The 28,000-nt window shown below is 41.2% G+C and overlaps 1 protein-coding gene across 5 annotated transcripts; it reads left to right on the forward strand.

Annotated features, from left to right (window-relative positions):
• The first annotated feature begins 46 nt into the window (after positions 1–46).
• LOC143283652 (scaffold protein ILK-like) lies at positions 47–27,986 on the forward strand. 5 transcript variants are annotated; one of them, XM_076589862.1, is made up of 14 exons: positions 47–477; positions 4,342–4,507; positions 6,036–6,131; positions 7,221–7,317; positions 7,659–7,739; positions 9,290–9,375; positions 9,974–10,083; positions 11,528–11,649; positions 13,594–13,715; positions 15,860–15,931; positions 22,052–22,151; positions 23,321–23,409; positions 23,502–23,543; positions 25,908–27,986. In XM_076589862.1, exons 1-14 carry the CDS (start codon positions 389–391, stop codon positions 26,055–26,057), a joined length of 1,422 nt encoding a protein of 473 aa, XP_076445977.1. In that variant the 5' UTR covers positions 47–388; the 3' UTR covers positions 26,058–27,986. The 5 variants fall into 5 exon arrangements, with proteins under 5 accessions (XP_076445977.1, XP_076445978.1, XP_076445979.1 ...); XM_076589863.1 differs by lacking the exon at positions 23,502–23,543 and adding an exon at positions 23,778–23,819; XM_076589864.1 differs by lacking the exon at positions 23,502–23,543 and adding an exon at positions 24,136–24,177.
• The last annotated feature ends 14 nt before the right edge of the window (positions 27,987–28,000 follow it).

A 28,000-nucleotide genomic window follows, 5' to 3' on the forward strand; every position in this document is an offset into this window, starting at 1 on the left:
AGACCGTACCCCCTCCCTCTTCACCCTCTCCCAAAAATTTCGGAAGTGGAGCTTTTGTGACCTCGGCAAACAGGGGAGTGTGGAATTGTCTGCATACCACTTGCGAATCATACTTTCGCGGATAGTGTCTGTCTGCATTTTTGTGTGGCATTCGTTTTTTTACTTGGTTGTGTTTCCTATATAATGGTGATAAAACTGAACAAGTAAAACAAAATGAGGTGACCAGTCGAACAAGTTCGTCTGCTTGATCGTCGGTGTGTGAGACAGTCAACAGTTGAAGACTTTCCGAGAGGATGGTTGGATAAATCTGACAACGTCTGTTTGTTTTATCGCAGTTGCGGACGATCTCTGTGACTTAACATAGCTGAGAGACAGATCTTTAAACAATATGGATGACATATTTTCTCAGGTTAGGGAAGGAAATGCGTTTCATGTTCGTGTTTGGTTGGACAACACAGAAAATGATCTGAACCAGGGGTGAGTAACTCGTGAAAAACTTGACCGAGTTTGCAGTAGGATGGTTCAGCGAAATGGATTTTGCTGACATTTACCTTGTTTAGATTATCGTCAGTTGTTTATGTCAAACCCATGTAAATATATCATGACACAAAAAAAAGTTCAAAGCAATCCCTTTGTAGTTTCATATCATTTTTGACATATTCATTCAAGATTGATGAGATTTTCCGGCATCACCTCATGAATATTTATATTTCAATACGAGGTTGCTGATTGGTTGGTGCGGATCCAAATAAGGGAATCCTCTTTGATCCATATTGTCCACATTATTTGTCATGAAAAGCATCCCCCACCCACAAAAGAAGTAAAAGTGGGTGTTGGTTTTACTTTTGACTGGCACATGAAACAGATTGGTGGAGCAACTTTAGCAATGTTATTTTTTGGGGAAATAAGATTTAATCATTTTCATGTATTTATAGAAAGAGCACTTCTGTGGACATCATATTGTGCTGTTTTAAATATATTAAAACCCTAAGTTGCATAGTCCTCATGCTGGTCTCAGTGAATAAATCTATCATGTAAAAAGCTTAAAGTAGTAGTACTTATCAGTGTAATCAATTTTCTACACCATTTTAGGTTTGGGTCATATGGCAACTGAACAGAGCAATAAATGCTCCATGCAAAACACACACACACATACACACACACACACACACACACACACACACACACACACACACACCAAACCTAATACATAAAAACACAAAGAATTATTTCCTGATTGTGATATTAGGAATAAGTTCATCAGCAGAATCCTCAATTCTTCTCTTTCAGTTTCAAAGTAAATAATGGTTATGTTACTGTTAATAAACTCTTTAAACTTTTATATTACAAAGATTGAAAGAAAATTTGTGTGTGTGTGTCACTCTGTGTGTGTGTCACTGTGTGTGTGTGTGTGTGTGTGTAACGAAATATTTTTAAAGGAGTGAGCATTCAAATGTTTGACAAATAATCGTCCACACAGAAAAAATAGATTTACAATCCCTGAATCAGTTCAGTTGTATGAATCATAAAAATATCACTTTCTTTTTACTTTTTTTTTATTAGTATTCTGATACCAGCACTAGTATATATAATTCTAGAACACCAGTTAATAATTGATTAACCTTAGAATGTCATTAGATCACCAGAACTGGTGAAGCTCTGAACAGGAGCAGCAGAACGAATGAAAGAATGTTCTGTTTTCCTAAACTCCCAGTTGGTCTCAAGTGCCGAGGAAGGAGCGGAGTTGGACAAACAGTGTGTGCTTGTTGTGGTTGAAACCAAGGTGGCTTGTAGTGCTTGGGTGGGAGATCCGCCTGGCCAGCAGTGTAGCCTGCAGATTAATAGTCACTGTCACTGAGAGGACTTGATAGTGTAGTTTGTGCTGTGCAGTTGTTTGGTGTGTGTGTTTTTGTTTTGTTTTTGTCTGTCTCTCTGTTTGCTCTGTGTGTGTGTGTGTGTGTGTGTGTGTGAATCAGAGCATGAACAGGACACATAGTACATGACATTTATGTATAAGACCATTATGAGGTTACCCTGCGTGTGTTGTGCGTGTGTTTGGGTATGTGTGTGAAGGGATGTTGGTGAATATTTTAATAATGTTTTGTATCTTGTGTTCATTTTTTCCTTTTTATTTATTTTTTATGTGTTTTTTGTTGTGTTTATGTGTTTTTTGTTGTTGTTTTTTTCTATTTGTAGACGTCTACGGCTTATTTTCAAGATTAGGCGTAAATGCTCACAGTAATGATGATTATGATTAAAATATTTTTAAAATGCTGCTCAGATGATTCATAGTATTGGAAAATGAATTTTATGCAATTTTATTTAAATAATTAAATTATGTGTGTGAATGTACACACTGTATACAAAATGCATGTATCAGGTGTGTATTGTGTGAGCAGGCATCTGCATCGTTGTCCATGCATGTATGCTTGTATATATATAATATATGTATGGGGTGGGTGAGTGTGTGGGGTCTCTGTGTGTGTGTTGCCTGAGTTTCCCTTTCAGACAAATGGCAAAAAGCAGTGTACATAACTGGTAAATGTCAGGCAGCAAGGACAATGCAATTAGTTAAGATTATATGACTCACTGAAGTGGTGTTCAGGTTATTTTCTGCTATGTTGGAGTTTCTTTATCTTACTAGAACTCTTCCCCATTGCATTGCTTTTCCCCCCATTACACATGGAAATATAGTATTTACCCCATATATAGTTTATTATATAATAGGAAACAAGTATGAATAATTGGGTTGTTTGATTTAAAACTTTTGTTTTTCTTTTCATTTTTTAAGGAAGCAGAGAAAAAACTGTGACATGTATGTTCCAGTTAGAATTTAAAAGAAAAGAGTAAAACATCAGTTTTGATTGTACTTTTTTAAACAGGTTTTATATTCATACTGTAGCTGTGATAAGATTGAAAAACCTAGCTCTAATACATTATTATGAGTTATAGTTTGCTGAGTAAAAAGAAAATGTGTGATGTAAGGTGAATTTACATTATTTCTTAACAAAAATTTTGGAATTAAAAGCAATAAATTAGAAAGGTATACAAATTCAATGGGTAATAAACAAAGTGTCACAAACTAACACTGTGCTGGAGGTTGTTTGGTTTCAGTTTTCTTTATCGTAATATTTATCATGTTATGTAATTGAGCAGCAGATGGGTGATAAACAGTGTCACAAATCCACACTATGCTGCAGGTTGTGTGGTTTCACTTTCATTTGTTGTACTATTATGTAAGTGAGCGGCAGAATGAAAAAAGATGCAGTGCACTTAACCCCTTGACTTTTGCTGACAAGTGTGCTTGTCAATGAAGGGGTTAACTGAGTTAAGAATGAAGTGATAGGTCAGGATGTCAGTCACCATTTCTTTATCTTGACCCTTTCCTCTTGGGACAGTACTATTAGTATTACTTTTGTTCAGTGGAATCAGTCACAACTTGAAAGTACACATGTATGGAGTAGTTCTTGCACTTCAAACTTGTGCCACATTGATTTCATTTCATCAAGATTGAGGTAAATGTTTGGGTAACATTGAAACTAGGAGGCTTCATGGCAGACTTGGGTATGCATAAGATTTCTGATCCAGTATCCACCAGTGATCAGGGTTCGAGGCCCTGTTTCAGCATGGTGTTGTGTCCTAGGGAAAGACGCTTTGCTCAGATTTTTCCTCACTCCACCCAGGCGTGAATGACTTAGTTTGGGGAAGGTTAAAACGGCAGAAGGAGAAGATTGGGCCCCACCTTCTTATGTTGAGCCCTAGACACAGTGGATATCAATTCACTGCCACGATGGCCATGAAAGGCTATGAGATTTTCATCCAAGTTGTAGCATTGAAATTCACAATCTGTCTCCACAACTAATCTATTATTGTTATCAGGAGAGGGCATAGTAGGTGGTGTCCTCCTAGATACATGAAATCTGAGCAGGCACTACTGAACACCACCAAAGTGACTCAGCAGCATGTAGGGTCTCCTCTGGTATGTGTCCTCCTGGCGACCTAATATTGATAGTTCCCTGTGGACTGCCTTTGCTGATGAACCCAGCTGTAAGTGTATGGGGGACTGGGAATGTGCAGTGCTGGAGTAATACCACTGAAACAGCGCAGTTAATTGGATAGCGAGATAAAACAACAACAACAACACATCAAGATTCTGATTGGTGTATCGCTGGGTCCATGACAGATGAACGCAGGTATGAGTGTGTATGGGGGACTCGGAATGTGCAGTGTGTGAGTAATACCACTGAAACACTGCAGATAATTGGATAGCAAAATAAAACCCAAAATAAACTAAAAACAGCACATTGAGATTGAAGTATCGCTGCTTTGTGTGTCACCCAGGGATGACCACCGGTTCAGCTTGCTGCACTGGGCGTGCCGCGAGGGCCGCACCAACATCGTGGACATGCTCATCACTCGCGGTGCTCGCATCAACGCCACCAACCTGGGCGACGACACGCCACTTCACCTGGCTGCCGCTCACGGACATCGCGATGTTGTGTTGATGGTGAGGAGGCACTGTGTGCTTGGCTGCCCCAGTCAGATTTAGCAGCACCATTTGCAGGGTTTCAGATACGCAAAACCACAAAAGACACATGTCCTAGCTTTCGGAAAATTAATTAATTTTTTTTTTTTTAAAGGCACATTTTAGAAATCTATAATCCTCATCCTGACAAAATCCAGATGCAAAGCAAAAAATCTTCACCTTTTTAAAAAAAATTTTTTATTATTATTATTTTTTTTAATACTTTTCAGGCATGCTTTTATTTGAAACTGAAACTAAAACTTGAAAAGAAAAACAAACAAACAAGAAATTACCATGCACAACAAGCATAACAAGCTGTGTGGTTTTTTCTCAGGCAGCGATTTTGGAATAGACCATCAGAGTTAGTTCCCTTGGAAGGGAAGGCCTTGCCAAAGTCAACACTGTCAGAATGGGCAAAAAGCTGTATAAATACTGGCTTCAAATCATTTCAGCAGTGCTTGAAAATCCATAAAAGCAGAAAATCTGATGCACCTGGGTCCTGAATATTGGCTTGTCTGACTTTTTAAAAACTTGTTTTGACTAGGTGCTTCTTTGATTGAAACTATTGAAGTTATTTACAAGAGCTGTCGGTCCAACGTCTGATAATAACAATGATGATAATGAAAATAATCATGTTGATGGTGATAATGCAGACACCTCCGGAACATGGTGCTTACAATAAAAGTTGTGTGTATAAATAGCTAGCTAACTTTGGAATAAAAGGTATTATTAATAGTATTATTTGTAACAGGTATTTACTGATGACAGGTTTTGAAGACTGGCATAATCATAATGAGTACTATCATGCCAGCAAGACATGTTTTATGTACATAGTATCTGGAGTCAAAGATACTATTCAAACACATGAAAAGAAAAAAGAAACAAATACTGTACATTGATTTTCAGTTATCAAGAATCCATATTATGATGTACTAGATGAACATATAAAACAAGAAGCATACATCATATGAACTACATGCAAAAAGTATTGTTTATAACTAGTATATATATATATATATATATATATATATTTTTTTTTTTATTTTTTTTATTTTTATTTATTTTTTTTTTTTATGAGTAATCTAGATATTAACTCATTCTACTCCAGGTACAAGTTAAGTCTTACCATGATTACTTCCCCTGTGGACCAGTTACAATAATTCTCGTACCAACACACTGTTCTAATTTCATTCATTCTTGCTTGGTGCAGTTAGCATTCTAAGCTGAACCGTTTATGGATGCTGTTTATGGATTCTAGAAGCATGAAAATGAAGCTTTGGCTGACCGATTAAATCAACAATTCTCCATTGATTATAGCTGTTCTAGTGAACCACCCGTTTTATCTGCAGTGGTCTCATATAGTGCTGGTCCAGGGAAGTTGTAGCAGGTATGTAGCTGTGGGGAAGAATGAGTTAAAGAACATTTTTGAAAATAAAATGCACATGATATACATTATGTTTTATTTATTCTGCTGCCCCCTGCATGACATGTTCATGTGATCGTCTTTCAGTTAATCCACAACAAAGCCAACATCAACGCCATCAATGAGCATGGCAACACTCCCCTCCACTACGCCTGTTTCTGGGGCTACGACCAGATTGCTGAAGTCAGTGACTGTGCTCATGCGTGATAATTTACTCCTGTCTTCTCTCTGTGTGTCTTTGTTTCTGTATCTCTCTCTCTCACTCTCTCTCTCTCTCCACCCTCCCTTATACATTTTCTCTCTCCTCCCCCTCTGACTCTATCTCTCTCCACCCCACTCCTCTCTATCACTCTCTCTACTCCACCCCCCTCTCTCTCTCTCTCTCTATATATATATATATACCTCTCTCTGTGTCCCCTACTGTCTCCCTCCCTCTTCCACCCTTCCTTAGCCCACTGCCTCCTCCTCCACCCCCACCAATCATCCCGTTCTCCATCTTTTTTCTCTGTGGGAAAATGTCTTTTTGTCAGTCTTCCTAAATGCATGTTTTCTGCCATTGTGTCATTGATGAGCAGTTATGGTGTTCATGATTGAATACCAAATTTTAGAAACTTTGGCAGTCGCCACTTTTGTAGTGAGTGTTTGAGAAGTGTGTCTGAATGTTGTTTTCCAGTGAGTAACATTAATGTGTAATATTTAACTTACATATTGTATCCTCCCACTCTCCCCCTCTCTCTGTCTCTCTCTGGGTTCCACTCACCACTTCTGTTTCTTCTCTTTGGGAATGTGTATCTGTCAGACTACCCAAACCCATGTTTTCTGTCATTTTGTTATTGGTGTGTATTTTGTGTTCATGATTAAACACCAAATTTTAGAAACTTTTGAGAGTCTACACTTTTGTACTGATTATTGAGAAGTGCATTTGAATGTTTTCCCCCAGAGAATGAGAGATTATTATAATTTGAAATATGGTTCTAAGTAAGAGAAGTGAAAAGATAATTATGATTATATCTTTTGGGTTTTCTCTTCTCTTTTTTTTTTAATGTTTGAGTGACATAACGAAAGCCTTTGGCATCCTGTTCTTTTGTAATTAAACATTTCCAGAGATTGTAATACAAGGCTCAAGCTCCATGAACACTCAAACATGCATCCATGCACATCCACACACACACACAGAGCGATATTTATGCGCAGACACATGCATTCACACACATATTAAAACAGCTTTTTTCAGAAGACAGTCATAAAAATTTACATCTGGCTGTGTCTTAGGATCTTGTGAACAATGGGTCTTTGGTCAGTATTGCCAACAAGTTCAACGACGTGCCATTGGACAAGTCCAAACCCTACCTCTCTCGCATGCTGAAGGGTAAGTTTTTGTTAGTTGTTTGTTTGGCTTGTGTGTGTGTGTGTGTGTGTGTGTGTGTGTCTCATTTTTTTGGGGGGGGGATTTGTTTTTGGTCAGGGCCTTTTTGTTTCATAATTGTTTGTTGTTGATTGTCGATTTATTTGTTTTATGAAGTAATAAAAGAGGTAAAACTGATTTCTCAAATTAACATTATTTAAAAAAATTAATAAATAAAAAAAGGCTGTAAGCAACATGAATTGATTTGATTTCATGTGACAAGCCAGGCTGTAAGCAGCATGAGTTGATGTGCCAGACCAGGCTGTAAGCAGCATGAATTGATTTGATTTGATGCGATGTTGCAGATCGTGCGGTGGCTCTGGGTCAGGACCTGAGCAAGATCCCCTTCAAGGACCGCAGCTGGCTGGGCTACAAGACACGCAGCAGTGAGTGCCTTGTCTGTGTCGTCGTGTTGCTGGTGGTGTTTGCCTTGCCCTTGTCTTTGTCTGTTGTTTCTTTCCCTGTCTCTCTTGTTTGAATTGTTTCTCAGTCTCTGTCGTTCAGTTTGCTTGTCTTTGTTGTTTGTTTCCATGTCTCTGTTGTTTGTTGTGTTTCCATGTCTCTGTTGTTTGTTCTGTTTCCATGTCTCTGTTGTTTGTTCTGTTTCCATGTCTCTGTTGTTTGTTGTGTTTCCATGTCTCTGTTGTTTGTTGTGTTTCCATGTCTCTGTTGTTTGTTGTGTTTCCATGTCTCTGTTGTTTGTTGTGTTTCCATGTCTCTGTTGTTTGTTGTGTTTCCATGTCTCTGTTGTTTGTTGTGTTTCCATGTCTCTGTTGTTTGTTGTGTTTCCATGTCTCTGTTGTTTGTTGTGTTTCCATGTCTCTGTTGTTTGTTGTGTTTCCATGTCTCTGTTGTTTGTTGTGTTTCCATGTCTCTGTTGTTTGTTGTGTTTCCATGTCTCTGTTGTTTGTTCTGTTTCCATGTCTCTGTTGTTTGTTGTGTTTCCATGTCTCTGTTGTTTGTTCTGTTTCCATGTCTCTGTTGTTTGTTCTGTTTCCATGTCTCTGTTGTTTGTTCTGTTTCCATGTCTCTGTTGTTCAGTTTGCTTGTCTTTGTTGTTTGTTTCTATGTCTCTGTTGTTTGTTGTGTTTCCATGTCTCTGTTGTTTGTTCTGTTTCCATGTCTCTGTTGTTTGTTCTGTTTCCATGTCTCTGTCGTTCAGTTTGCTTGTCTTTGTTGTTTGTTTCCATGTCTCTGTTGTTCAGTTTGCTTGTCTTTGTTGTTTGTTTCTCTGTCTCTGTTGTTTGTTCTGTTTCCATGTCTCTGTTGTTTGTTCTGTTTCCATGTCTCTGTTGTTTGTTCTGTTTCCATGTCTCTGTTGTTCAGTTTGCTTGTCTTTGTTGTTTGTTTCCATGTCTCTGTTGTTTGTTCTGTTTCCATGTCTCTGTTGTTTGTTCTGTTTCCATGTCTCTGTTGTTTGTTCTGTTTCCATGTCTCTGTTGTTCAGTTTGCTTGTCTTTGTTGTTTGTTTCCTGCCTCTGTCGTTCAGTTTGTCTTTCTGTTTCTTTTGTTTGGTTTGAAGTGTATGATCAGAATACATGCAATGCAGAATGCATGTTTGTATATCTACATCTGTATCGATATCTGTATTTCTCTATGTATATATTTGTACAACATAAAAGTTGAGAAGACTGTATATCTCTATGTATATATTTGTACAACATAAAAGTAGAGAAGAACAATGATTTTCCCCTATTTTCAGTGTTTTCAATCCACTTGATTTTAATTTTATGTAAACTGAGGGAGACATGGATGAATTGTGTTTCTCAAGTTGTGTAAACTGGCTTTTTAGCACTACTTTGTGTTCTCTTCCACTTGTTTTGTGAACTGACGGGTGTTCAGCCCTGAAATGGCCCCTTTGTGATCGGCTGGGCTGTTAACCACATGGTGTGTTATGATTTGACTTGATTTGATTTGAATGTGTTTGTGTTTTCAGGAGATGCAATGTTGTCCCGTCACACAGGCATCGACATCCGACAGCTACAGTTAGTTGGTCACATTGCTTCCACGCACTCTGGGGAGGTGAGAGAGACACACAGACAGTTCCTTTGTCACAGCAGATGAAGAACACGTTTCATTCTACTATCACATTTTCACACACACACACACACACACACACACACACACACACACACACACACACACACACACACACACACACACACACACACACACACACACACACACTCACTCACACACACACACCATACATCCATACATGCATACACACAGACACATGCACATTCGCAAGTTCTCCCACTTGCATGCACATACACATACATGCACACTCTTGACTACACAAAACCATGCGTTCACACAATCATGAACACACACTTGTTGGTATTTGTTGCTCACAAGCATTCTAACATATGTTCAAGCATGGAGACAGACACATTCATATACTCATGCAAATATTTGCAAGTACTGGTACAGATATGCAGTCTCACACTTTGCATATTAGTGGACACTAATATACATATGCACACTCACACATTCACATACACACGCACACAAACACACACACACTCTGCACAAACTAGCTGTCAGCTGAACTGTATGATTATTGTCATAGCGTCAGCGGTTTCCAACTGTCAGCTTCACTGTGTGGTGATTGTTGCAGACTTGGCGGGGGAACTGGCAGGAGAATGATATTGTTGCCAAGATCCTCAACGTTCGGGAAGTCACGAAACGAATCACACGCGACTTCATGGAGGAGTTCCCTCGACTGAGGTAAGCCAGGATTGTGTGTATCATTTGCCGCAGGGGTCATAATGATACCCAGTACAATTAAACAATAGAAGTTCAAACATTTGAATGACAGCGAGAAATTGCAAAAGGAAAACTATGCACTGGCTGCAGGAATGGAAGATGGCTGCTGGTAAAAGAGGCCACTGCATTTGTAAACAGAGAGAGCTCATATACTAAGGGATGCAGCTGGCTGCAGCTACTTTTGATTTCTCCACTTCACAATAGAATCTAGAAAGATTCCCCAGCCAAAGCTGCCAGTGTTTTTGTTGTGAAATTGTATCATATTCATGTGAACCTATTCTCTAGGGGCTGAGGCCTAAATGTGAATAAGCCATTCCGATTCCGATAGTGTGGATAACCTTTCATCTACGTGTGCGTGAAAATAAGGTAACATTGGTGTGTTATGTGTTCCTGTGTGTTGCAGGATCTTCAGCCGTTGGTGTGTTATGTGTTACAGGATCTAGGATCATCAACCATTGGTGTGTTATGTGTTGCAGGATCTTCAACCATTGGTGTGTTATGTGTTGCTGTGTGTTGCAGGATCTTCAACTATTGGTGTGTTATGTGTTGCTGTGTGTTGCAGAATCTTCAACCATTGGTGTGTTATGTGTTGCTGTGCATTGCAGAATCTTCAACCACTGGTGTGTTATGTGTTGCTGTGTGTTGCAGGATCTTAACCATTTGTGTGTTATGTGTTGCTGTGTGTTGCAGGATCTTCAACCATTGGTGTGTTATGTGTTGCTGTGTGTTGCAGAATCTTCAACCATTGGTGTGTTATGTGTTGCTGTGCATTGCAGAATCTTCAACCACTGGTGTGTTATGTGTTGCTGTGTGTTGCAGGATCTTAACCATTTGTGTGTTATGTGTTGCAGGATCTTAACCATTGGTGTATTATGTGTTGCTGTGTGTTGCAGGATCTTCAACCATTGGTGTGTTATGTGTTGCTGTGTGTTGCAGAATCTTCAACCATTGGTGTGTTATGTGTTGCTGTGTGTTGCAGGATCTTCAACTATTGGTGTGTTATGTGTTGCTGTGTGTTGCAGGATCTTAACCATTTGTGTGTTATGTGTTGCTGTGTGTTGCAGGATCTTCAACTATTGGTGTGTTACATGTTGTTGTGTGTTGCAGGATCTTCAACCATTGGTGTGTTATGTGTTGCTGTGTGTTGCAGGATCTTCAACTATTGGTGTGTTATGTGTTGCTGTGTTGCAGGATCTTCAACCATTGGTGTGTTATGTGTTGCTGTGTGTTGCAGGATCTTCAACTATTGGTGTGTTATGTGTTGCTGTGTGTTGCAGGATCTTAACCATTTGTGTGTTATGTGTTGCTGTGTGTTGCAGGATCTTCAACCATTTGTGTGTTATGTGTTGCTTTATGTTGCAGGATCTTCAGCCATTGGTGTGTCATGTGTTGCTGTGTGTTGCAGGATCTTCAACCACCCCAACGTGCTGCCGGTGCTGGCATGCTGCAACCAGCCTCCCAACCTGGTGCTCATCTCGCAGTTCATGCCCTTTGGCTCCCTCTACAATACCCTGCACGGGGAGTCAGGTCAGACAGAGAAGACAATCCAGTTACACCCTGGTGACGGTTTGCTCCCTTTATCCCATTGTTTTGTGGAGCCGCCATGGCAGAATCAGTTAGATGCTGCACTTCAGATCCAGTAGTTGTTTTTTTTGTTTTTTGTTTTTTCTTTCAGATCCAGTGTTCATCAGTGATCAGAATTCAAGGTTCCTTCTGGGCATGGTGTAGTGTCGTTGAGAAAAGCACTTTATTCTGAATTTCTTCACTCCACCCGGGTGTGAATGGGTACCTGACTTCGGCTGGGGAAGGTTAAAGAGGGAGAGGAATGGGGCCCTCCCTTTCTGCGCCCAGCCCTAGATGCAGTGGATGTGAATTCACTGTTCTGTTGGCCACAAGAGGCTGTCAGACCTTTCACCTTTTTTTGACAAAACGTACCTTACTATGACCCACCAGTGCAGACTCTGGCAGAGGTCTGATTCCTGTCCTGTGCAAACTGCTACCTGCCTGTGTGGAGAATCCACAGAGAAATAGAAAAAACTTAGCTGTATGAAGAGCTCAGGAGCAGGAATCAAGATGGCTGCCGTCAAAAGAGGGCGCTAGTCAGGGACGCAGAATTGGGGTAACCTACTTCTGGGAGGTTATCGCCGTAGCTGCTTTCGTTTTTTCTGCATAGGCTGGTAGTAGTTTGGACAGGACAGGAATCAGGCTGCTAGAGTCTGCGCTTGTGGGTCATGGTAAGTATGTTACAAACATAATTTTAGGGGGAAAAAAATCTTTTTTTTTCTCAGCTATGGCAGTAAAATGAGCACCTTTATACTTAATGTAAAATATTTTTAAAATCTTGTTTGTCGTCCTTTGTTTTGTATGTTTGTCTGATAAAATCCAAGCAGAATTGGTGTACGTACAACTTTCCTTGTTATACCCATGAGAGATCAATGTTTATGTGATTGCTGATAATTTTTCACGCTTAAAATGCTTTCTGAGTCCAGGGTAAATCATGGTAAGACATTCTGCATATATTTGTAACAGTGGTATGATCTTTTTTTATGTGTGTGTGTTCTTTTTTTAAAGAAATTTTTGGGTCACCTTTTACATATGTTTTGCTGTTGGTCAAAAAGAAAAAAAAAAGATCTCAGCTGTGTATGGCAGGGATTATGTGCTTTTGTTGTTGTTTTTTTGTCTTTCCCAAATATTTTTACTCATTCAGTTCTTCTTTTTTTTCTTTTTTTTTTTACAATACACAAACACATAATAAGAAACGATACAGATACAATGCATCACATTACATTAAAGAACAAAAAAGAAAAGTGAAAAGACATAGGATATAAATAGAAGGATATAAGTTACGGCATGCATAGGGCATATCTGCAGACATATTTTTGTCACCTCCCAGCATTATATACACTTCATGTACGTCTCTGAACATATCATGAACTTTGAAAAGGATGTGCTGAAATAAAGCACTAGGATTAATGACAGTCACCTCCACTATCGGCTGTGGCAGTATCACTGATGCCTTGAAGGATGTTGCTGAAATACAGCACCAGGATTCATGACAGTCACCACCACTATCAGCAGTTGCAGCAGCGCTAACACCTTCTGCTTTGTGGCTGCAGGGATTGTGGTGGACCAGAGTCTGTTTCAACAGTCACCACTACTGTCATCATCGTCATCGGCTGATGCATTCTGTTTTTTACCCAGCGGCTGGACCAGAACCAGTCTGTTACAACAGTCACCACTACTATCATCGTCATCGGCTGATGCTTTCTGTTTTTTTCCCAGCAGGGATCGTGGTGGACCAGAGCCAGTCTGTTACAACAGTCACCACCACTATCATCATCGTCATCGGTTGATGCTTTCTGTTTTTTTCCCAGCAGGGATCGTGGTGGACCAGAAGCTAGTCTGTTACAACAGTCACCACTACTGTCATCATCGTCATCGGCTGATGTTTTCTGTTTTTTTCCCCTGCAGGGATCGTGGTGGACCAGAACCAGTCTCTGCGGTTCGCCATGGATATTGCTCGAGGCATGGAGTTCCTGCACAGCATGGAGCCCATGATCCCCAACTTCCTCCTCACCTCCAAACACGTCATGGTCAGTCACCTCATCGCTCACCTCGGGCTGCGCTTTGGCTTTGGCTTTTGTCCGTTTACTTGTTCTTTCTCCTGCTTGTCATCAACGTCTTTCGTTTCCTGTTGTCTGTACATTTGTTCTTGTCTGCTTGTTATGGTTCTTTTCTACATTTCATGGTTCTTTTCTACTTGTTGTGGTTCTTTTCTACTTTTTATGGTTCTTTTCTACATTTCATGGTTCTTTTCTACTTGTTGTGGTTCTTTTCTACTTGTTGTGGTTCTTTTGTACATTTCATGGTTCTTTTCTTCTTGTGGTTCTTTTCTACATTTCATGGTTCTTTTCTACTTGTTGTGGTTCTTTTCTACTTTTTATGGTTCTTTTCTACTTGTTGTGGTTCTTTTCTACTTTTTATGGTTCTTTTCTACTTGTTGTGGTTCTTTTCTACTTTTTATGGTTCTTTTCTACTTTTTATGGTTCTTTTCTACTTGTTGTGGTTCTTTTCTACTTTTTATGGTTCTTTTCTACTTGTTGTGGTTCTTTTCTTCATTTTTCTGTTATTCATTTTTTTCTACTTGTTATGGTTATCTGTTCTTTCCTGCTCATCATGGTCACTCTCTTTCCCTTTTTTCCCCTGCAGTTTGTTCTCTTTTCCACTTGCTGTGGTTATTTGTTTTTCATATCATTATTAAAGGGAAAAAGGTCTGTCTGTCTTACCTTTCTTTGTGTCTCTGTCTCTCTGCTTTCTCACTTGCTGTTTAAAATAGTCCCCATGTTTATGTAGTATATTATGTATGTATAAATGTGTAAACATATGTATGTAGATGGTACATTTGTATGCTCAGTGTACGCTTTTACTTCTTCTTCGCAGGCTGCAGCTCCCACGTTCTCTCATATGTACACAAGCGGGCTTTTACGTGTATGACTGTTTTTACCCCGCCATGTAGGCAGTTGTACTCCGTTTTCGGGGGTGTGCATGCTGGGTATGTTCTTGTTTCCATAACCCACCAAATGCTGAAATGGATTACAGGATCTTTAACGTGCGTATTTGATCTTCTGGTTGCGTATACAAACAAAGGGGGTTCAGGCACTAGCAGGTCTGCACATATGTTGACCTGGGAGATCGGAAAAATCTCAACCCATTACCCACCAGGCGCCATTGCTGAGATTCAAACCCAGGACCCTCAGATTGAAAGTCCAACCCTTAACCATTCGGCAATTGCGCCCTTGTATGCTTTTACATCTGTACATATCTCCAGAAATGTCATGTCACTTTATCATTCTGTAGTTACTGCTTTTTTGTTGTTGTTGGTTTTTTTATAGATATTATTGTTAGTTCATAATGCTAATATGAATACTTTCTTCCTTCCATTAGAAAAAATTGTTACAGTAAATGCTATTCAGGTTATTTAAGCATAACTATTGCAATTTCAATCTTTTTTTTTTCTTATAAAAAAATTTGGTCTAAATTTGGTTTATTATTTCTTAATTAAGAGGGAAGGGGGCCTTTTTGCTTTATCATTTATGACAAAAAGCATGTTGAGAGAAGAAGAATTAGAGACAGAGAGGGGGGGGGAGGTAGAGTCTTTTGTCTGTTCTGTTTTTTTTTCCTAATAGTTTGAATTGTGTATTGACTTCATTTTTATCAACCATAGTGAATTGTGCTGAAAAGAAATAACAAACTTCAGATTCATCATGATGTCCTCGTATTCCTTGTAAGACAGCTGCCAACGAAAAGTAAACCCATGAAAATGTATGTTTTATTTATTTTAACCACCATGGAAGCTGATGCAGTTTGTGTTTTTTCTTTGGGGGGTGGGGTGGTGGGTGGGGTTCTATTATGTATCTGCTGTAATTTATGCTATTCTAGTGCAGAAAAACAAATATGGATCTTGCTTTTTTTTGTATCCAGATGTATGTATACCTGTACATACAGTTTGGTTTTGCTTTTTTTTTTTTCCAGTGAATCAAATTAGTTCAGCAGTATTTTTCTGTAAGTAAGATGCGGTCTTTTTGTTTGTTTGTGGAATTGATTATTTTAATGCCAGTTGATTTATTTGCAGCTTTACGTGATCATCTGCAGCCAGTATCAAAAGTTTCCTCTTTTCTTTTTTTTTTTTCTTTTTTTTTGCCCCTGTTTAAGTGAACAGTGTTGTGTCTATATTTAGATCGATGAGGACCTGGCCAAAATTAACATCGATGACCCCAAGTACCAGTCAGGGGAGGCTACCCTGAATGGGGTAATGAGGCACGGGTCGGGGCAGAGTGGTCTGCCCTGACGGTGGTAGCGCAGTGTAACCCCCACCCACGTGTTAATGACGCATAACCTGAGGTCACCGTGGTGTATCGTTCTACTAATCACCGCGTTCTTGCAGTATGGCTAGGGTCAAGGCTGAGCTGTGTTTGGTCTCTTTGTTTCAACTGTGTTTACACTGAACACACAAGTTTGAGCTCTTTATATTCAGTGTAAATGTTGTCACCGAGATGACATTTCAAGGACATGTCACTATATGATAAATGAAATACAGAAAACAAAAGCAAGTAAATAATAGATTGATAATTCTTGACGTTATACAGAAAATGTCTGCTTCATTCATTTCCTTTGACTGCAGACTTAATGATAATGAAAGACCAGTGTTTTTATTTTCTTTGAAGTTAGTGATCATCATCATGATCATAATAATGAGTGTAATGTTGAATCTTTGTGCGGGAAGAAACCAAAGCACTTTCACTCTCAATGTTAACGCTTACGTACATCTCGGAACCAAAGGGATGAAAGATGAACTATTTATTCTGTATTAATACATGTACATAGAAGGCTAGAGAAACTATGGAAAGAAAGAGAGAGAGAGAGGGTAAAGGGCTGTTTTGGAAAGAGAAAGATTTTAAAGCCAGACTTGAAAGATCTTAGTGCAGGGACCTGATGAAGCGACAGAGGGAGATTATTCCCAGTGTAGGTTCAGAGACAGAGAAACAGCGGCGCCCAGTTTTACAGTAAAGTGTGTGAATCTGGTAACACAGAAAGAGTGGATCTGAAGGTGAGTGTTGACAATGATGTCATGTGTAGAGGTGAAGGCAGTCAAATTGACAGGATGGGGCAGATTTGTTTATGCATTTATGACAGAGAGTGCTGATCTTGTACTTGAAGATAAGTATTAAGTGTGGGACCAACAAAATGAAGACTTTGTTCTGATCATATGTGAATTGATTTCTTTGTTTCATCTCTGAGGGCTATTAATGGTACCATTGTTCACATTGAGCCAGGAGATTTCCAAGGGAGTGAAACATGAGTTCAGCCTTGACCCCCCCCCCCCCCCCCACCTCCCGTATGCAGCGTGTTCCTGATCTGTTGGATCCTAGTTGATCAGCCCGTTTTCATCGTCATTGTTCCTGTCATCATCATCATCATCATCGCCCCCACCACCACCATCATCATTTGAACATTATCACTGTCATCTCAGTGAAAAAATCACCATCATTTTCATCAGTGGGTGCTCTGGAGAACTGATATATTTTGATGGACTGTAAAGTTGGACATATTATGTTTGAAGGTTGTTGTTTTGGGGTGGTTGGTTTTTTTTATGGGAGGTGGGGTGTAAATATTGTATCGCCTTATCAACTTTACCTTTGTCTGCTGATGACTGTACTTTTCCCTTACTTGGTGGAAATGAGGGAAGAGTCAGAGAAAAATGCACCTCTAGTGCTTACAGAGCACCTTGACACTTTGGGAGCACTTATTGAAGCATCAGAATTATGACAACTAGCACACATGCACTTGCTCTCCATAGTCTGACCATGATTATACTTGCTGATGTTAAACGTTTAAGATTTAATAGTCTTTGTGGCCATTGGGGCTACACATTTATATCCACTGAGTCTAGGGTTCACCACAGGAAGGCAGAAATAGATGCTACAAGGAGCAAATAGCCAGCATTTTCTTTTCAGGTAGGCATTGACTCGATTCAGTTCAGTGTGTTGTCTGTTCCTTATCTTTAAAATCAAGGTTGGTGGTTGTTTTTTTGGTTATAAGTTAGAATGTTCTTTTTTAAGGGAACAAAAGGGATTTTCTATGAGAGTAGAAGAGAACAATGTCCTGCCTTTTAACAAAGTGATGATGATGAGCAGCTGTCCAAATCATCCGTTGTGCAAGGATGTCTCAGTTATTCTGCCTCAGATAATGAGCTACATTGTCAAGTTTATGATGCTGAGAATGAAAGAGGTATTTTACTGCTTGACGATGATAAGAAAACGTCGTCTTTTTGCTGTTGTTGTTGTTGTTAAGATAGGAAGTAATGGCATAAAGATCACTGGACCAGCCACCATGGCAAAGTGGTTAGCATCATGAACTAGTTCGAGCCCCATCACAGGTTGGTTTTATTTTAGGTCCGTGGCCAGTTCATACCCAGTTGAGTGTGCTATGTACTCAAATGGGTATGTGCTATGTACTCAAATGGGTACATGCTATGTACTCAAATGGGTACATGCTATGTACTCAAATGGGTACATGCTATGTACTCAAATGGGAAGACTCACGACACAGTCAAGGGTCATCCACTTCACAGATGCATCTTTGGGCGTGCTGCTCACATTTCCTGACCAGCACTGCAGGTGTCTGTATCTCTCAGCCTGGTTGACGCTGGGATGTATGACAGTACAGCCATGAGAAGTATACTGTCCCAAACCGAAATGGACCCCAATGGCAGCATCTTAATCACCTCCATTATCATTCATAATCATCAAAACTCATAAAACAAATGTCCGAAAGTCTTGGGCACCCCCCAAAATATGCCAGGGCATGAGGGAAGGACAGTTCATAAAAAATCATTTCCATTTCCATGATGAACAGAACCAGCATGTTGACTGCCTTTGATCAGATTGACAGTTTTTTGCATGCAGAGACGTGTGTGTGTGAGTGTGCTTGCCTGTTTTCTCCCGTCAGAAGATTTTTTTCCCCATGTGCCTTTTTGAACCCCCACCCCCCAGGCAAGTGTTTGATGATGGCCGTTCTGTTGTTTCTTGCATTTTAATTTTTTTTAGCTGACTGGTCTGGTCAGAGTGGATCCTGGCAGTAGTGTTGTTTTTGTTTGGACTTTCATCATTTAGAAATGTTGAGTGTAAATACTGGAAAATACAGCTGTGAAATTATGTATGCACAGACACATGAATAACAGCAGGTAGGTGCACACACACACACACACACACACACACACACACATATATGTAGAGAGAGAGATATATATATATATAGAGAGAGAGATAGATATATATGGGTACAAACATGCATTATACATACACATTCTCTCTCTCTCTCTCTCTCTCTCTCTCTCTCTCTCTCTCTCTCTCTCTCTCGCACATGTGTGCACACGTGCGCGCACACACACACACACACACACACACACACACACACACATTTCCCTCCCCAAGCCCACACCCTCCCAATCAAAAGGTGGCAAAATTCAAACACTTGGTCTTGTCACACTGAGACATAAAAAAACCCACAAAAGCCTGTAACTTAGTATACAAAGAACATGACATCAATGCACCACACCTAAAATCAGTTATGCTTGCATGCATGGAGAAATGTATAGTGAATTAATCAAAACAAGTCTTTTTACTATAACCAGTGTACAACAAACTCAGACCTGTCTGAACAAAAGTATGCCATTGCAGGGAATGGAATACCTGATACTCATCACTAATACTTGGCCAAAACAGTCATCCAGCCTTTTCCCTTGACAGGCCAACATGAAGTGCATGCTGTTGTGTGTGGAAGTGCTGTTAAAACTCTCTTCTTCTTCTTCTTGTTTTGTGTGTGTGTGTGTGTGTGTGTGTGTGTGTGTGTTTTAATAGAATAGTTCGGGAGATAGGAGTTTTGTCTCAGTTTGTGGAACTGCTCTTAAAACAAGGTTTTTTGTTGTTGTTGTTGTTGTTGTTGTTTTCTTTGTGTATATAATAATTAGGGATGAATGAATTTCATCTCATTTGTAACACTTGCTGAGCCATGCTCAAGGAACAAAAAGATCTACTTAAAGAAGAGGTGAATGAAAATATATATATGAAGAATACTTTGAATGAAAATTTATGAAAAAAAAAATACCGATAGTTGAATGAAAATCTACATGAAGAATACCTGTGACGTATCATTGTGCTTGAAAGTATTGGTGAAAGAGCTTTTGTTTTCAGGCTGTGGCATTCATCTAGTTGACACAGAATGTGAATATTTCATGAAAAGAAATGCCATGTTGGCCTGTGTGTAACTGTAGAAACAGTGACAACCATGTCATTGCATTTCGTTTGAAATTTGGGAGACTACCAAGTCTGCCTTCAGGACTTGACTCATGTCATTCTTTTCCATTGCTCATGAACCTGATCAACTGGCTTTGTTTCAGTTCTTTTTAACTTGTTTGTTTGTTTATTGTTGTGTGTTTCTAGGGTGCAGGCTTGTGCAGATAGTGACTGTGGAACTCAAATTGTGTGCCAAACACATTCATTTAAAATGTAGCACTTCCTGAGCAGAATCTTGCAAACAAAACTTTATTTTCCACACTGATAAAAAAAGAAAAAAAAAAAAGTGGTCCTATTTTCAGTAATTCTAGGCCTCCATTAATCTTGTATACGTCCACAGAACTGAATGGATTTTTATCAGCACCTTGATATTATATATGTAATAACATGTAAATTGATAATTGCAAAATGTATTGGCCGGTACTACTTTGCTTATGTGTAATTGCATGCACGTTAACATGAGCAAATGTATGACGTATGTTTGCAGTCACACATAATTATGTTTAAAGTCAACACAGTGTACATCTTTTAGAAACTGGGATGGGGTGGGTTGAGCAGGGGTGGGGTGAGGGGGTGGGAGGGGTGGGGTGAGGGTGGGAGGGGAGGAGTTATCCAGAGAACAGAAGAAGGGGAAAAAACTGAGAAAGTCCACTTCAACTGTGACGTTTATTTACATTACAGTTGTGAAACTGAACAGGTTTTATTTAACCCCTCGGCTGCTGAATATTGATGAACGAGATCGGTGTGCCATGACTTTGGAGTGCAGTTACTACTATCTGTGTATTTATCCTGTCCTTCACTGACACCCTGACCTGTAAGCTGTGTCTTACCTCAGTGAGGTGACAGCCCTTCACTGACATCCTGACCTGTAAGCTGTGTCTTATCTCAGTGAGGTGACAGCCCTTCACTGACATCCTGACGTGCAAGCTGTGTCTTATCACTGTGAGGTGACTGCCCTTGACTGACATCCTGACGTGTAAGCTGTGTCTTATCACTGTGAGGTGACTGCCCTTGACTGACATCCTGACGTGTAAGCTGTGTCTTATCACTGTGAGGTGACTGCCCTTGACTGACATCCTGACGTGTAAGCTGTGTCTTATCACTGTGAGGTGACTGCCCTTGACTGACATCCTGACGTGTAAGCTGTGTCTTATCACTGTGAGGTGACTGCCCTTGACTGACATCCTGACGTGTAAGCTGTGTCTTATCACTGTGAGGTGACTGCCCTTCACTGACATCCTGACGTGTAAGCTGTGTCTTATCTCAGTGAGGTGACAGCCCTTCACTGACATCCTGACGTGCAAGCTGTGTCTTATCACTGTGAGGTGACTGCCCTTGACTTCGGAGCATACTGGTCAGGGCTAAAGGGGTTAAAGCATTACGTGATTTTTACCAACTTTTTCATATACTGACTGTGATGTAACTAGAGCACTACCATGGTTTCCTTTTTGAGATAAGATCTTAAGAGTTGTGGTGTGTTTGAGGTAAACTCTGATTAAAAGTTGTTAACAAAAAACAAACCAGCAAACCAACCCATGTGTCCTTTTTTAAGGAAGTTGATTTGCTATGTCTGTCTCACTTTCTGTCTGATTTAATGTGTTCCTCAGTCTCATTATCCGTTACCTTACCTACATTTTAACATATTATACGTTTTTATTTTGTCCCTTCTTTCCCAGTCTCATCTTTTCACTCTCCAAGTCTGTCTCTCCCTCTTCATGTGTATCTCTCTCTGTCTCTGTCTGTCTGTCTGTCTGTCTGTCTCTCTTTCTGTCTCTGAGTCACTTGCCTTTAACCCCATTCCCACATCCATGATTATTCTCTCCTGAAGTTTTGGCATAATCTAGCTCACTTGCTGGTCATTCTTGAATGAAATGGTGTGGCGTCATTCTGTGTGCTGTTTGGCGCAGAGTGGAAAAAGAACAACTTGATGCATGGTGTGTAAAATCAGCACAGAACAATGCCAGACACATTTCACGAAACACAATTTCACTCAGGTTATGATGATGATACAAAGGTGGTGGTGTGAGTTTGTGAATGGCCGGTATGACAGTGTTTGATTGGGGGCGGGGTTACAGATTGACGAGGACCTGACTGCCAGGATCAACATGGCTGACTACTGTTTCTCCTTCCATGAGAAGGGCAAGGTCTACGCCCCTGCCTGGATGGCCCCTGAAGGTAGGGGGCTGTGGATTGGTGGCCTCTGGTTGGTTGGTTGGTTGCTTGGTTGTTGTGTCAATCCCTGGTGTGCCTGGGGAAAAAAATCAACAAAAAACAGTGGAAAGTAGTGCTTCAAGTTATGAATCAATATCCAGAACAATCAGCCAAAAAACTGAGAAAAATGGTTGTGGAGATATACCACTCCAGATCAAATGTGTGAATTTTCAGCCTTGCAAGGTCATTTCTCTTCTTTTGATGATGTCATCAGTGATGTCACTATGCATGTACATACTATGTACTATGGCACTCAAGGAGTTAACTCTTTTGTTGCCAAGTTTCTGTGTGAAAAACAGTCCCTGAGCACCAGATATTTGAGACTGGACGCTCTCAGTCACATGATTCGGTTCATGTCAAAACAACACAGTGGACTCACTCATTTTAAACTCGGTCGGGGAGGGGGGAGCAGGGGGGTGTTGGGGGGGAGGGGGTCAATTTTCTGTTACACTGGACTGATGAGTGCAGCTGTCAAGCTTTGTTACAGTGTGAAAAATGGTCCATTATTTCAACAATACCCCTTGATGTCGACTAAATTTGCTCACGGCAGTAAAAGATTTCAGCAATCATAGTAGTTTGGTTATGTTTGTTTGTTTTTGTTTTTTAAGCAGTAGAAGTGGTAATCCTCAATGTCACGTCTTTCCAGTTAGATGAAAAAAGACAAGACAAAAATTGGGTTAAGAGGAGAGAATGGGGTTGAGGGAAGGGTGATAAAGGAATAGACGCTTGTAAACCCTCACGTGTGTGTGAGAGAGAAGAAAGAGAGAGAGAGAGTTTTGTGTGACTTTGATTTATTCAGCTGATGACATCGTATGTACTGCACAGAAAGTAAGCTGTAATACTTTCAAATACTTGTGTCAAAAAATTATTCCAGAAAATCCAGTTGATGTGTTATTTAGTTTTAACATTTAGAAAAAAAATGGAAATATGTTGTAATTCCAGAACCATGCACACACACACAAACACACACACACACACACACACACACACACACACACACACATTTTTTAGTTCTATAATGAAAATTGAAGGGTAAAAAGGAAACAGCACACACTCTGGACTGTGTATTGCATTTAAGCACACAAATGTTTGTGTGACATTATGAACATATGTGTGTGTGTGTGTGTGCACAGCGTTGCAGCGTCGCCCTGACGACATCAACAACCGGGCGGCAGACATGTGGAGCTTTGCCATCCTGCTGTGGGAACTGGAGACCAGGGAGGTGCCCTTCGCTGAACTCTCCTCCATGGAGGTCGGCATGAAGGTGAGTGGGGCGGGGTGGGGGCTGGGGGGAGGGGGCTGGAGACCAGGGAGGTGCCCTTCGCTGAACTGTCCTCCATGGAGGTCGGCATGAAGGTGAGGGGGGCAGGGTGGGGGCTGGGGGGAGGGGGCTGGAGACCAGGGAGGTGCCCTTCGCTGAACTGCCCTCCATGGAGGTCGGCATGAAGGTGAGGGGGGCGGGGTGGCGGCTGGGGGGAGGGGGCTGGAGACCAGGGAGGTGCCCTTCGCTGAACTCTACTCCATGGAGGTCGGCATGAAGGTGAGAGGGGCGGGGTGGCGGCTGGGGGGAGGGGGCTGGAGACCAGGGAGGTGCCCTTCGCTGAACTGTCCTCCATGGAGGTCGGCATGAAGGTGAGGGGGCAGGGTGGGGGGAGGGGGCTGGAGACCAGGGAGGTGCCCTTCACTGAACTGTCCTCCATGGAGGTCGGCATGAAGGTGAGGGGGGCGGGGTGAGGGGAGGGGGCTGGAGACCAGGGAGGTGCCCTTCGCTGAACTGTCCTCCATGGAGGTCGGCATGAAGGTGAGGGGGGCTTGGTGGGGTGAGGGGAGGGGGGAGGGGGCTGGAGACCAGGGAGGTGCCCTTCACTGAACTGTCCTCCATGGAGGTCGGCATGAAGGTGAGGGGGGCAGGGTGGGGGCTGGGGGGAGGGGGCTGCAGACCAAGGAGGTGCCCTTCGCTGAACTGTCCTCCATGGAGGTCGGCATGAAGGTGAGGGGGGGCGGGGGGGGGGGCTGGGGGGAGGGGGCTGCAGACCAGGGAGGTGCCCTTCGCTGAACTGTCCTCCATGGAGGTCGGCATGAAGGTGAGTGGAGGGGGGAGGGGGCTGAAGACCAGGGAGGTGCCCTTTGCTGAACTGTCCTCCATGGAAGTCGGCATGAAGGTGAGGGGGGCAGGGTGAGGGGAGGGGGCTGGAGACCAGGGAGGTGCCCTTCGCTGAACTGTCCTCCATGGAGGTCGGCATGAAGGTGAGGGGGGCGGGGTGAGTGGAGGGGGGAGGGGGCTGAAGACCAGGGAGGTGCCCTTTGCTGAACTGTCCTCCATGGAGGTCGGCATGAAGGTGAGGGGGGCGGGGAGGGGGGTGGGGGGAGGAGGCTGGCTGGGCACAGCACTAATGATCCTGACTGCCTGTTGTTTGTTTGTTTATTTAATTTGTTTATTCATTTATTTATTTATTTATCAGATGGGCCTTGCTGGTCATTGCTCTGCTGATGTTAGACTGCCAGGGATTTTGTTTGGTTGGTTCTGCAGTGCTAGACTGCCTGGCAGTTACATCTTTTTATTTATTTATTTATTTATTTGTTGTTTATCTGTGGTGCCTTGCTGGGCATGACACTGCAGACAGTTGTTACCTTGCAACTGGTTTTATTTATGTATATGTTTGTTTATCTGTTTATCTGTTTGTTTGTATTATTTTATGGTTTTTATCTGAGGGTCCTTGCTGTGGGTACAGCTGTGCTGACGCTGACTGCCAGGGATTTTATTTATCTGTTTATGTGTTTGTTTGTTTATTTATTTATTTCATTTATTTATTTATTTATCTGTTGGGTTTTGCTGGGCATGGCACTGCTGATACTGACTGCTGGGCAGTTGGTTTATTTATTCATTTGTTTTATTCATTGTTTGTGTGTGTGTTTGTGTGCTTATGTATGTGTAGGGACCTGCAGGGCATAACTGTGCCGACAGTGACAGACTGGCAGTTGGTTTATTGATTTATCTGTTTATTTATGTGTTTGGTTATTCACTTCTTTCTTTATTTATTTATAGTTATCTATCTATGTATTTGATGGGTCCATACTGGTCATAGGACTGCTTACAGTGACTGTCCAGGAATTTATTTCTTTTGTTAGTTAGTTATTCATTTATTTATCTGTTTATCTATGGGTCTCTGTGTGTGTGTGTGTGTGTGTGTGTGTGTGTGGTGCTGACCATGAAGTGTATGTGTGGAAAGACATAAGTTATTATGTACTATGAGTCTTTCAGTCTTTGTAGTTTACTGAACTTTCTGTTGTTTCTTCTTCTTTTTTTACAGCAGATGTGGTGTGCCATGTATGGATCTGTCCACATGCTTTGACACATCTTTGAAACTGAAAGTAACTTACAACATTTGATATTTGGTTAATTATACTGTTACCATAGTCTTTATTACTGACATTGATTTGTTACCTTCTCTTATTGAAGCATCATTGTTGATTCCTTAATTTGTATGTCTGAATGCGTGTGTGTTTGCGTGTGCATGAGGTGTCTAATGTGTGTATGTGTGTGTGTGTGTTTGCATGTATGTGTGTGTGTGGGCTTGTGTGTGTGTGTGTGTGTGTGTGTGTGTGTGTGTGTGTGTGCATGAGTATTGTATGTGTGTGTGTGTGCATGGATTTGTTTGTTTGTGTGTGTGCATGCGTGTGTGTGTATGTGTGTGTGTGTGCCTGTGTGTGCTGACACAGGTGGCACTGGAAGGTCTTCGCATCAGCATACCTCCGGGCATTTCGTCACACATGTCTCGCCTGATCAAGATCTGCATGAACGAGGAGCCGGGCAAACGGCCACGCTTCGACATGATCATCCCCATCCTGGAGAAAATGAAACACCAGTAAAACATCACCGCCCTCTTCCAGCCATCTGCCACCGTCAGTTTGGGAAACATGGGTCGGTGAGACACCACACCTCTCACCACCAAAGCATAAAAAGATCTTCAGACATCAGTCAATGGAAATTTTTCACGTCTCGGTACTTTGGAACCATCAACCTGAAACATCAGTGAACGGCATGTTCTACACAAACACAATTACCATCAGCATGGAAACAAAAAACACTGTCGCCCACACCTCAGTGATCATTCACCTTCGTTAAAATCACCGTCTGGTGGCGTTTGGCTGGTCACAGTGACTTGTTCAGCTCAGGAAACGAACCATGAAGTTGTGGAGGAGGACCCACTGACGTGCAGCACGAAGTGCACAGAATCTCACCACTCTGAACGACGCAGTGCAAAAAAAAAACCTAACAGGTTGTGACGGACAGTCAGTGCTAACACAGGGGAGCGGGGTGTTTGATCTCTTGTCGCTGTTCGTACAAAGAAAAACAGTGGAATGCCGCAGATGTGATTATGTAGAAGAAACGGCAAGGTAAGGAAGAGCGTATGAAAAGAACGGTCTTTCTCTTCACGGCCCTCACAGTTGGCTGGTGAGTGGTCAGCATGGCAGAGTCAGAGGCCAGTTGGTATTACGTAAAGCAAAGATCTGGACAGAAGTTTTTGATAAACATGGAAGCAATGAGGAGTGTTGTAAACATACAAGCAGTGAGGAGTGTTGATAAACATACAAGCAGTGAGGAGTGTTGATAAACATACAAGCAGTGAGGAGTGTTGATAAACATACATACAAGCAATGAGGAGTGTTGATAAACATACAAGCAGTGAGGAGTGTTGATAAACATACATACAAGCAGTGAGGAGTGTTGATAAACATACATACAAGCAGTGAGGAGTGTTGATAAACATACAAGCAGTGAGGAGTGTTGATAAACATACAAGCAGTGAGGAGTGTTGATAAACATACATACAAGCAGTGAGGAGTGTTGATAAACATACATACAAGCAGTGAGGAGTGTTGATAAACATACATACAAGCAGTGAGGAGTGTTGATAAACATACATACAAGCAGTGAGGAGTGTTGATAAACATACATACAAGCAGTGAGGAGTGTTGATAAACATACATACAAGCAGTGAGGAGTGTTGATAAACATACATACAAGCAGTGAGGAGTGTTGATAAACATACATACAAGCAGTGAGGAGTGTTGATAAACATACAAGCAGTGAGGAGTGTGAACATTATGCAATGGGATGGTCAGGGAAAGACTAGGAGTGGGAGAGAGTGACATTTCCCGGTTGAAAGATTCTCTTATGATGAAGTTTGTCTAGGGGGTTTTGCCTTTGTTCTGCTGATAAAGCTTAGAAGATAATGGAAAACATCGCAAAAAATTGTTTTTAAATCTGTCTGGTTCTGTTGCATTAAATAAGTGTTCATGTTTGGTTGTATAAATTTTTAGAGTTTATTTTTTTATTGAGAGGAACTCCCTGACTCTTCGTTACAAATATGTTCATGATATATGACAATAAGCGCACAAAGAGTAAGACCCCAAATTTGATTTTTTTTTAAAATTTTATACAGAGTTCAGACAAAGTTAAGGATCACTTTGGAACTTGCACAATTTCCTCTAGGGGGCATGGATGGTGAAACATGCTGAATTTCTGGCAGACAGGAGTCTTGCTGAGCAGTCCGTGTAATGAGCACAACCCACAACCAGAAGTGTTCTCTTACACACCATCCACTTCCTGTTGTTTTCTTTATCATTGAAAAACCACAGCCATTGTTTAAGAATTTTTGAATAACTGTTTCTGGCTGAAACGACGATTTTCCAAATGCATTTTCAAGCTGTTTAGTGTGCACATGTGCCTGGAACAGCCTTCAGTGAATTCAGTGAGAGGCCAGTAGGTAGAGCATATGCAGCCTGCACAATTTAGATATTCTCTGACT

Source organism: Babylonia areolata, chromosome 7, assembly GCF_041734735.1.
Source record: "Babylonia areolata isolate BAREFJ2019XMU chromosome 7, ASM4173473v1, whole genome shotgun sequence".
Taxonomy (NCBI): Eukaryota; Metazoa; Mollusca; class Gastropoda; order Neogastropoda; family Buccinidae; genus Babylonia; species Babylonia areolata.

What these genes read in the sequence shown, in the direction of transcription:
- LOC143283652 (XM_076589861.1), top strand. Translation starts at nt 389, where the DNA reads ATGGATGACATATTTTCTCAGGTTAGGGAAGGAAATGCGTTTCATGTT. An exon ending in CCTCTCTCGCATGCTGAAGG is followed by an intron (nt 7,318 to 7,658) that starts GTAAGTTTTTGT and finishes GCGATGTTGCAG; the next exon opens with ATCGTGCGGTGGCTCTGGGT. An exon ending in TACCCTGCACGGGGAGTCAG is followed by an intron (nt 11,650 to 13,593) that starts GTCAGACAGAGA and finishes TTTCCCCTGCAG; the next exon opens with GGATCGTGGTGGACCAGAAC.